The sequence below is a fragment of the Bison bison genome, unplaced genomic scaffold (genome assembly GCF_000754665.1).
Source record: "Bison bison bison isolate TAMUID 2011002044 unplaced genomic scaffold, Bison_UMD1.0 scf7180017864134, whole genome shotgun sequence".
Classification (NCBI taxonomy): domain Eukaryota; kingdom Metazoa; phylum Chordata; class Mammalia; order Artiodactyla; family Bovidae; genus Bison; species Bison bison.
Genome location: NW_011494706.1, coordinates 7,627,914 through 7,639,911, shown reverse-complemented (window position 1 = coordinate 7,639,911; position 11,998 = coordinate 7,627,914). Strand labels below are relative to the sequence as shown.

Here is an 11,998-nt window from a genome sequence, read left to right as displayed (position 1 = left end):
CATGGTTGCAGTCCCCATCTGCACTTGATTTTGGAGCCCCCAGAAATAAAGTCTGCCACTGTTTCCACTGTTTCCCCATCTATTTGCCATGAAGTGATGGGACTGAATGCCATGATCTTAGTTTTCTGAATGTCGAGCTTTAGCCAACTTTTTCAGTCTCCTGTTTCACTTTGATCAAGAGGCTCTTTTGAATTCTTCAGAAAGTTCTTCTTCACTTTCTGCCATAAGGGTGGTGTCATCTGCATATCTGAGGTTATTGCTATTTCTCCTGGCAATCTTGATTCCAGCTTGTGCTTCATCCAGCCCAGCATTTCTCATGATGTACTCTGCATATATATTAAATAAACAGGGTGACAATATACAGCCTTGATGTACTCCTTTCCTGATTTGGAACCAGTCTGTTGTTCCATGTCCAGTTCTAACTGTTGCTTCCTGACTTGCATACAGATTTCTTAAGAGGCAGGTCGGGTGGTCTGGTATTCCCATGTCTTTCAAAATTTTCCACAGTTTATTGTGATCCACACAGTCAACGGCTTTGACATACTCAATAAAGCAGAAATAGATGTTTTTCTGGAACTCTCTTTGTTTTTCAGTGATCCAGTGTATGTTGGCAATTTGATCTCTGGTTTCTTTGCCTTTTCTAAATCCAGCTTGAACATCTGGAAGTTCACGGTTCACATATTGCTGAAGCCTGGCTTGGAGAATTTTGAGTATTACTTTACTAGCGTGTGAGATGAGTGCAACTGTGCAGTAGTTTGAGCATTCTTTGGCATTGCTTTTCTTTGGGATTGGAATGAAAACTGACCTTTTCCACTCCTGTGGCCACTGCTGAGTTTTCCAGATTTGTTGGCATATTGAGTGCAGCATTTTCACAGCATTATCTTTCAGAATTTGAAATAGCTCAACTGGAATTCCATCACCTCCACTAGCTTTGTTGTGTGATGCTTCCTAAGGTCCACTTGACTTCACATTCCAGGATGTCTGGGTCTAGGAGAGTGATCACACCATTGTGATTATCTGGGTTGTGAAGATCTTTTTTGTACAGTTCTTCTGTGTATTCTTGCCACCTCTTCTTAATATCTTCTGCTTCTGTTAGGTCCCTACCATTTCTGTCCTTTATTGAGCCCATCTTTGCATGAAATGTTCCCTTGGTATCTCTAATTTTCTTGAAGAGATCTCTAGTCTTTCCCATCCTATTGTTCTCTATTTCTTTACATTGATTGCTGAGGAAGGCTTTCTTATCTCTCCTTGCCATTCTTTGGAACTCTGCATTCAGATGGGTGTATCTTTCCTTTCACTTCTCTTCTTTTCACAGCTATCTGTAATGCCTCCTCAGACAGCCATTTTGCTTTTTCGCATTTCTTTTTCTTAGGGATGGTCTTTATCCCTGTCTCCTGTACATTGTCATGAACCTCCATCCATAGTTCATCAGGCACTCTGTCTATCAGATCTAGTCCCTTAAATCTATTTCTCACTTCTACTGTATAATCATAAGGGATTTGATTTAGGTCGTGTAGAATGGTCTAGTAGTTTTCCCTACTTCTTCAGTTTAAGTCTGAATTTGCCAATAAGGAGTTCATGATCTGAGCCACAGTTAGCTCCCAGTCTTGTTTTTGTTGACTGTGTGGTGCTTTTCCATCTTTGGCTGCAAAGAATATAATCACTCTGATTTTGGTGTTGGCCATCTGGTGATGTCCATGTGTAGAGTCTTCTCTTGTGTTGTTGGAAGATGGTGTTTGCTATGACCCGTGTGTTCTTGGAAAAACTCTATTAGCCTTTGCCCTGCTTCATTATGTACTCCAAGGCCAAATTTACGTGTTACTCCAGGTGTTTCTTGACTTCCTGCTTTTGCATTCTAGTCCCCTATAATGAAAAGGACATCTTTTTTGGGTGTTAATTCTAAAAGGTCTTGTAGGTCTTCATAGAACCGTTCAACTTCAGCTTCTTTAGCATTATTGATTGGGGCATAGACTTGGATTACCGTGACACTGAATGGTTTGCCTTGGAAACAAATAGAGATCATTCTGTCATTTTTGAGATTGCATCCAAATATTGCATTTTGGACTTTTTTGTTGACTGTGAGGGCCACTCCATTTCTTCTAAGGGATTCTTGCCCACTGTAGTAGATATAATGGTCATCTGAGTTAAATTCACCCATTCCAGTCCATTGTAGTTCTCTGATTCCTAAAATGTTGATGTTCACCCTTGGCATCTCCTGTTTGACCACTTCAAATTTGCCTTGATTCATGGACCTAACATTCCAGGTTCCTATGCAATATTGCTCTTTACAGCATCAGACCTTACTTCCATCACCAGTCATATCCACAACAGGGTGTTGTTTTTTCTTTTTACCAAAGTGAATTTTTTATAATCCAAGTCATGACAGATCTGACCATCTAATACATGCCTGTGAAATTTGTTTAAAATTTGTATAGCCATTTTCTCATATTGGGATAAGAAAATAAAATTTAACTTTTTTTAATATAGATTCAAAACCAAAGACATCAAAAATGTCATTTTCATGTTCTTTATGAAAATCTAAATTAATAATATTGGAAATTCTTACTACTGTGAATTTTTGCCTAAATATTTTAGATTTTAAAAATTGGTGGGAATTATGATTAGGTCACGAAAAGTTTATTGAAACTATATCTGATAGCTAGTAAGTATGATGTGTTTCAAAGTTAAGTAAAAATAATTTTAAATGTAAGTCTTAGAGATAAAAGTTAGAATATACTGAGCATGTTTCAACAGTAAGAACTATATTTTACATACATATGTACATTATTTTATATATTTACATATGTATTCCATAGGGCTTCCCTAGTGGCTCAGATGGTAAAGAATCCACCTATAATGCGGGAGACCTGGGTTCAGTCCCTGAGTTGTGAAGATCCCCTGGAGGAGGGCATGGCAACCCACTCCAGTATTCTTGCCCGGGGAATCCCCATGAACTGAGGAGCCTGGCAGGCTGCAGTCCATGGGGTCACAAAGAGACAGACACGACTGAGTGACTAAGCACACAGCACACAGGTATTACATATATATGTATAGTTATAGACATGAATATACAGTTGCACTCATCTCCCATGCTAGTAGGGTCATACTTAAAATCTTGCATGCTAGGCTTCAGCAGTATGTGAACCAAAGAACTTCCAGATGTCCAAGCTGGGTTTAGAAAATGAGAGGAGCCAGAGATCAAGTTGCCAACATTCGCTGGATCATAGAGAAATCAGGTGAATTTCAGAAAAACGTCTACCTCTGTTTCATCAACTATACTAAAGCCTTTGACTGTGTGGATCATAGTAAACTGTGGACAGCTCTTAGAGAGATGGGAATACCATCCATCTTACCTGTCTCTTGAGAAACCTGTGTGCAGGTCAAGAAGCAACAGTTAGAACCATGTATGGAACAACTGATTAATTCAGGATTGAGAAAGGAATATGACAGTGCTGTCTGCTGTCACCATGTTTATTTAACCTATACGCTGAGCACATCGTGAGAAATGCCTGGTTGGATGAGTTACAAGTTGGAGTCAAGATACGTGGGAGAAAGATCAACAACCTCAGATATGTGGATGATACCATTCTAATGGCAGAAAGCAAAGAGGAACTAAAGAGCCTCTTAATGAGGGTGAAGGAAAAGAGTGAAAGAGCCAGCTTAAAACTAAATATTAAAGAACTAGGATTATGGCATCCAGCCCCATTACTTCATGGCAAATGGAAGGGGAAAAGGGGAAACAGTAACCGATTTCCTCTTTGGTCTGTAAAATCACTGTGGATGGTGACTGTAGCCATGAAATCAGAAGACGATTGCTTCTTGGTAGGAAAGCTATGACAAACTTAGACAGTGTATTGAAAAGCAGAGACATCACTCTGCTGACAAATGTCCATACAGTCAAGGCTATGATAGTCTTCCCGATGGTCACATATGGTTGTGAGAGCTGGACCGTAAAGAAGGCGGAGTGCTGAAGTATTGATGCCTTTGACTTGTGGTGCTGGAGGAGACTCTTGAGAGTCCCTTGGACTGCAAGGAGATCAAACCAATCAATTTTAAGGGAAATCAACCCTGAATATTCATTGGAAGGACTGATGCTGAAGCTCCAGTATTTTAGTCACCTGATGTGAACAGCCAACTCATTGGAAATATCCCTGATGCTGGGAAAGATTGAGAGCAGAAGAAGGGTGCATCAGAGGACGAGATGGCTGGATGGTGTTGCTGATTCAGTGGTCGTGAACTTGGACAAACTAAAGGAGATGGTGAGGGATAGGGAGGCCTGACGTGCTGCAGTCGTGGGGTCTCAAAGAGTGGGACACAACCATGTGACTGAACAAAAGCAATATACATGAATAATTGTGCACATAATATATACCAATTCATACATATATATTTTTTAAAACCAAATTTTCAGGAAAAGATACTTTTACTGTGTGACCAGTCCTCTGCTGCTTTTTCTGATGCTGACCACTAATAGTTTGAAAATAGTTTGAAAAATATTAGTGATTTAGAAGTTTACATTGAAAGATAATTATCAAATAATCTTTGACAGATTTGAATCATAATCCTTTTAATATTATCCATTTGGGGCCTCGATTCATAATGGATTATACTTTGAAAAACTTACATATTTTAATTTGTCTATTAATACAGTAGAAAAATTCATGATCTGTGAAACATTTGATGATGTCATATCAAGATTGCTAAAATGGATACTGGCTTCAATCCATGATCCTCTGGACTAGTTTTGGGTCTCAAGCCAGTTGATTTAATTATATTGGATTGACCGAGATAGAATTTCAGGGAACTTCTAATCCATATTACGCGTGTTAGAAGACAGAAAAATCTTCATTAGTTCAGTTTTATAAACTAAGGAATACACAACATTGTCAGTAATCCCTAGCCACGTTAGGCATTACTGATACAACATGGTAAATTAAATGCATTTCAATAAAAAGTAAAAAATAAACCAAGGAATAAATCTCACATTATAATACTCTTCATATTAGAACTCTTAGAGATTACTTCTGAGTAATACCCCTCAAAAATGAAATTCCTTTCTAAGCAACACATAACTACAAATTACAGATTTGCAAAGTTTAATAATCTTGGCTGCTCTGGTTTGCATTTGATTAATTTTAAAATTTCAAAACTATATAGTTTTAATCATAAGACACAATTATGTTGTATTTTGTCTAAATATCATTGCATTTTTCTGCTGCATAGGGAAATAAGGTGATATAAAAAGGCAGGGGCTTTGGAGCCCAGAAAGTGTGTGTTCAGATTTCTGATCTCTGAGCTGTTTGAAGCTGGATACCTCACTTAAACTCTGAAATACAGCTTCCTTACCTGTAAAATGGTGGAAATAGTATCTATCTCACAGGGTTGTTGTGAGGGTTATTTGGTGATCTTAATGTTTGATACTTGAAAAACAATGAGCAAAAAAAATTTTTTTACAGTCCTTCGACGGAAGTATGCTTTTCTTCACACTAAGTTTGTAAGAAATGAATTTAACAAATTATTCTCAGAAGGATTTCAGATTCCAATTATATGTTTAATTAAAACTAGCTTGGAAATTTTATTTTGTAGATATGGTATGCGCTTAATGTTCTTGACTTCTATGATTAGTATTCTCCTTGGCTTAAAAAATGGTTTCAGGTCTAGAAAGCATTAGTCAGATAATTTTATCCTATGACCTAAGATCTGTTCTGTATTAAAATATATTCAGTTATGTGTACTAGCGAAATCAGACTAAATGGAAAATACCCTTTTTACAAATTAATTCAAATTATACATAATCTTTTCAGTTCTTGGAGAAGGGACATTTCATATCTCAAATACCATGTTTACATAAAATATTTTTAGTGATACCCTTTGAGCAGGGTTATTTGGGAAAAGTCGGAAGTGCTACAGGCAATACATAGAGATAAAACAAGTAAATAAATATGCTTTGCTGTGTGTAGAAAGATGAAATAATAGGAGAGCATACAGTCTCATTATGGATTTCATTATTCAAATTCCATTATTCAGTATTTCTTAACCAAGTCACCTACACGACTTACGACATTTTTGAAATAACTGACCCGGATTGGAGATATGGACTATAGCCAGCCATTGAGTAATGTGAACTTAGCCTTTCAACAGCCTTTCACCTTTGGCTTGGATTTCTTTCTTTCTTTTTTTTTAACTTCACCATTTTAAAAATTTTCTCCCTGCCTGCCTCTGCTCTGTTAAGGTATAATTTGTTTATTGAAGGTGTACAACGTGGTGCTTGATACTTAACTTTGAATGAATGATCTTAGCCGCCTTAGTTTCTTGGCTCTAATCCAAGAGTCAGCTAGGCACACTGAAGTCCTGTAATTTTTATGAACTTTCTGAACTATCAGATTCTACTTTTTATTAAAACATCCATTATTTAAATTTTTATACACACATCAGATTAAGTATAAGAGTAAAGTATTAATCATTAATAAAAGATAAGTTATTGTTCTGTTTTTGAACTGATGTTCACTGAAAAGTTTTTGTGTGAAGAACATAGTTACAAGATAAGAGTGATCTTTCCTCTGATTTTCTTCTGAATAGCAGTATTTTTAGGAAATGATACCCTATAGAACATTTTAAAATTTAGAATGCACCCTATGTACTTTCCCAAATCTTCAGGTTGTCTACACAGGTGGAGTAACTTGTGATTCAACAAGACTGTATTGGTATAACCTAAAGGTTAAATACTTTTGACAGATGCCACAGTGAAGAAGGACATTAAGAAAAGTTACTATTTTTTAGTTGCAGGAGTCTGTTCATCTAATCTTCGTGTTTCAAGTTATTAATGTACTTTCATATTATGGTTTATATAGTATTGCTTTAAAAGGCTATTGTAAGAGGATGAGACAAATGCTCTACCCTTTAGGTACCAGTGAAGTAATTATCTAGATTTAAAAACAAATAATTTATTGCTATTAATGATCCTCATATTCTGAGGAGTGTTTCTGTTTTAACTTTGAAATATAGTTTGTTTTAGTTTAGTTCTGGTGTATAATCTTTTATTACCCATTTACATGATACTAAATTTTTTAAAACTATTAATATTGACAGGATTTTTATATTTATTATAATAAGACAATTAAGTTTTGAAAACAGTCATGTAGTATTTTATGCATAGAAGCCAATGCATATGAGTAGCTCAAGTATAAAATGTGCTCAACTTACAGAAAATTTAGGCTGAGTGTTGGCTATGTAGTGTGTTTGTATATACAGTTAAAATAAATAGATAACTAATTTATGTAATAGTGATATCATCACCACTTAAAGGACTATTCTTTGCTTGGTATGATATTTGAAAATATTCATAAAATCCATTTAATTACTGTTACCCTAAAGGAAAAGTTTTAGTAGACATTTATCAACGTGCTGCGTAACGGGTGAGGTGGGAGCTGGAAGGTAGGTTCAGAATGGGGGAGACCCGTGTATACCTGTGGCCAATTCATGTTGCCGTACAGCAAGAACCAGCACAATACTGTAAAGCAATTATCCTCCAATTAAAATAAATAAATTTTTTAAAAATCAAGGAAAGCTAATTGAAATTTAGATGAATTTAATTGAAAGTTATCATAAGTGACTTTATTAATAATCTTAATAGAGTTAGCACTGCTGTGTTTTGATAGTTTTCACAAATCACAATAATGCGTTGGCATAAAGGCGAATTGTTTTAAACTTTGGTTTTGTTTTCTGAAATTATCCTTGGTGAAAAGCAAAGGAATCAGACTTTATAAAGAACTCTTAATTAGGATCATCCCCCCTTTTATAGTGTTGTGATCCACGTAGATCTAATCCTAATTCTAGGATATTCTATGTATTTCAGTATTAAAAGCTTCATAACTTGGATTCTGTTAACATAGAATGTGAAAAATTAAGATGTAAGCAAGAATGAAGTTCAGTTGTTTGCTGTTAGGGGGAAGGAAGGGATTATTGAGTAGATTAATTGATTTGAAATTAATCTGCCTCCAGGTTGGCCTCAGAGACCTATTCTGCCAACTTTCTTCCTCCTACCACAAAATGTCAGTGATAGAGGCATTTGTATTGTGGAGAGTCTCCACGTCTGTCAGGGTTGGCAAGGCTCTCATAGTACCCCCAGGCGAAAGTTCTTGGGGGAGTTTTCCTCAGCTCTTCATCTCCTCTTCCTTCTTCACTTGCTCTCCAGTAGACTTAGACCAGTAAACAGTTTTACTTTTAAATCAATAGGGCTTTATCAAAAAACAATTATTTACATGATTTTAGGTCTTTTGTAGAGGAGGATCTAGGACAGAAGAGAAACTGCTTGGAGCGTTAATTCACTTAAATGGAAATGTATACAGCACACTGCCGTTTTCATTGTAAGCACTCAAATGTGTGAGGAGTCAGTGGCATTTGAAACAGTCAAAATGTTTTTTAGATGTTTAAATTTAATCACTGTGTTTGTTTTTGCCAGTGTGGCATTTTCCTTAGGCATAAGAAAAGCATGAATACAGTTAGCACAAATCAATTTTTAGCTTTAAATAAAATTCTAAAATCATAATATTTCAGGAAATTGTTTTTGTACAGGTAAATGGTTGCGGTTTTGGGATGAGAACAGGAAAGCCTACAAATTTATTAAGGGTACAGTATTTAAAACTACTTATGATACTAATGTTTCATTCTATTTAAAGCTGGTTACTAACAAAGCTTTTTCCTGCATGTATTTCTTTCTGTGTGTGATTTCTAAATGCTTTTAATGTGTAACAAAACAAAATTATCCACCTTTTGTTATAAAACTCAGTTGTAACAGAATTTGCAGATATCTTGTTTTTGCTCTTGAGGTATTTATCACATTAACAACAAAGTAGGTTGTCATGCTGGTAAATTCCCAGGTGATGCCTTTGCTGTGGGATTCAGTTTTTGAATCTCTTTTCCCAAGAAAATGTTACTAGTTCTGAATTATTTAAAATCTGTGTTGGTGTAGGAAGAAGAATTTGGTGTTGATGATTCTTACTCTGAACATGGAGCACAGTACAGTCAGACCCACCTAGAGATGATGGAAAGTGAATTGGCTGGGAAACAGCATGAGATTGAAGAGCTCAACAGAGAACTAGAAGAAATGAGGGCTACCTATGGGACTGAAGGGCTGAAGCAGGTGTGTTTAACTTATATGGCTTTCATTTTGTTACTCACAAAACAAAAACAGGAAATTTGAATGATAGTATAGATACATTCTGGAGAAGGCAATGGCACCCCACTCCAGTACTCTTGCCTGGAAAATCCCATGGACGGAGGAGCCTGGTAGGCTGCAGTCCATGGGGTCGCTAAGAGTCGGACATGACTGAGCGACTTCCCTTTCACTTTTCACTTTCGTGCATTGGAGAAGGAAATGACAACCCACTCCAGTGTTCTTGCCTGGAAAGTCCCAGGGACGGGGTAGCCTGGTGGGCTGCCGTCTATGGGGTCACGCAGAATCGGACACGACTGAAGCGACTTAGCAAATAGATACATTCTTTAAAGATGGGGTTTTTAAATGGTGACTTAGAGTCACCTTGTGATATTTGTCCTTACGTATATCATAAACAGCATTGCTTAAAACTAGTCCATTAATAAGCCTAAATATAACATAGATGTTTTATTAAACTTTATGAGATACCTAGGATGAAATCACTTCAGTATGGATGGATGGATGTTTTTGTAATCAGCCTGAGAGAAACTTAAATTGTAAACCACGTCAATACATTATGACTTAGACTCATTAAACCTGTCAGCAGGTCTTTGTAAATAACTTCTTATAGTTAAAATGACATCTGTTAGTTTGTGGCAGTCAGTTATGAAAAGAAGGTGAAATAAGACATTGATGAGGATGACAGAATATATTTCAGTTTCACCTTCTTTAGAAACAAGTAAGGCTTAAGCATGGCCATCATGGTAATACCTACAAACATTGGAGCATCCCTAAATATAAAGACACTTGTCCTTCTAGAAGTAGATATACGGGTAAGTCAAATCTAATGTATTTTGTTCCCTAGTTCATATAATCTTTTTAGAGTTGGTTTGGAAGTAAAACTAATTGTTGCAAGATAATAGCTTTCAAATATGGAAAAGACTGCTTACAAATTGTAATAACTCTGCCAATGCATTTCGAATATCTTATTTTTGAAGTTACCTGTACTAATGTTTAGTTTTGTTAAAAAAATAAGTGTAACACTTTTAATTTTCACTGATGTCTTTTAGTTGCAAGAATTTGAAGCTGCCATTAAACAGAGAGATGGCATCATAACCCAGCTCACTGCAAATTTACAACAGGCAAGACGAGAAAAGGATGAGACGATGAGAGAATTTTTAGAGTTGACAGAGCAGAGTCAAAAATTACAGATTCAATTCCAGCATGTAAGTATGACTAGTAGAAGAAAATTTATTAAATTTTTAATAATGAATTAAATCTTTTTCTCATGTTTTCTAGAACAAATATAAGCTTGTTTAAAGGTCGTGTTTGCTTATTAATGTATTATGTTGAAAAAACTGGTAAATACTTGTTATATTAACTAGGAATTTAATTCATACTTCTTGAGTGGTTTTATGCTATTAGTTTCTTTATACTTCTTCCTTATCTATATTTTAAAATCTTATAAGTTTGATAAGGTGAATTTTCGCAGAAATTAACCTGTAGTTATATCCTTTGTCTAAAGGATGTCTGAAGTCATACCCTGGTATGACTTTATTTTAGTTAGGTTCTAGAATGTAACTTGATTGAATATATTCCATTTACCTTTAATAAGATTCACAGGAAACTAGTGGAATTAATCAACGTTTCTGATGATGAGCAACAGAAAATAATTTGGGAAAAGGGAGGAATCTGTCAGCTTAAATAATGTACCCATGTTTATCTGATCAGCTATGAAAACGTGTTGGCTGGAGTCTCAAACCTCTGAATCCAGCACACGTCCCAGAGAACAACTATTAGCCAAGCAACACCAACAAAGGATGTCCATTCCTTGGTGCACTCATTTAAGAATTTAATATTTTGGGGTTTCTTTATATTTTCAAGTTACAGGCTAGTGAAACTCTGAGAAACAGCACGCATAGTAGCACAGCTGCCGATTTACTACAAGCCAAGCAGCAGATCCTCACTCATCAGCAGCAGCTGGAAGAACAAGACCACCTATTAGAAGATTATCACAGAAAGAAAGAAGACTTCAAAATGCAAATTAGTTTCTTGCAAGAGAAAATCAGAGCATATGAAATGGTATGTTTATTTGAAGGAAGTCAGCCAGTGTACAGCAACTTAACGGTTGACTTTAAAGCTTTTTATCCAAATGTTTATCTTTTTGTTATACACATGAATCACAAAGTTTCATAATTCAGAAAAGTTCTTTAAACATGAAAAGTAATTTATTTCAAAAACAATTGGGAGTCTTCCAGTAATAGGTATTAAGATAATACTCATTACTGAGTTCTTCGAAAGTAATCAGCTTATGTTAAACTGAGTCCTCAGGAGAATCCATATATATAACCAGAACTTCTGTCCTTTTTTCTTTTTCATCTAAAGATGTTTCTACTCATTTTAGCCATGGTTATGTAATTCTGTAAATATTTTCATGGCAAAATGAAATTTTATGGATTTTAGTTAGAAAAAGGGCTTCCCTGATGGCTCAGATGGTAAGAATTGGCTTGCAATGCAAGAGACCTGGGTTCAGTCTTTGGGTGGGGAAGATCCCCTGGAGGAGGAAATGGCAACCCACTACAGTATTCTTGCCTGGAAAATCCCATGGCAGACGAGCCTGGAGGGCTGCAGTCCATGAGGTTTCAAAGAGACAGACACGACTGAGCGACTAACACACACTTCAATTAGAAAAAAATACAGATTCTCTTTATTCGTGGTAGTTAATGTGTTATATAAAGTTGCCTGGAACACTTATTCAATAATTGATGCTCCCAGGGTGTGTGTGTTATATAAAGTTGCCTGGAACACTTATTCAATAATTGATGCTCCCAGGGTGTGTGTGTT

General features: G+C 35.9%; 1 protein-coding gene across 1 annotated transcript in view; it reads left to right on the top strand.

Moving 5' to 3' along the window:
• Nucleotides 1-11,998, top strand: part of AKAP9 (A kinase (PRKA) anchor protein 9) — a 153,800-nt gene that overhangs the window by 19,956 nt on the left and 121,846 nt on the right. The window contains exons 4-7 of the mRNA XM_010839819.1: nt 8,575-8,628; nt 8,972-9,142; nt 10,225-10,380; nt 11,039-11,236. Coding sequence (XP_010838121.1) covers nt 8,575-8,628; nt 8,972-9,142; nt 10,225-10,380; nt 11,039-11,236 — 579 coding nt within the window. The remainder of the gene's footprint in view (nt 1-8,574; nt 8,629-8,971; nt 9,143-10,224; nt 10,381-11,038; nt 11,237-11,998) is intronic.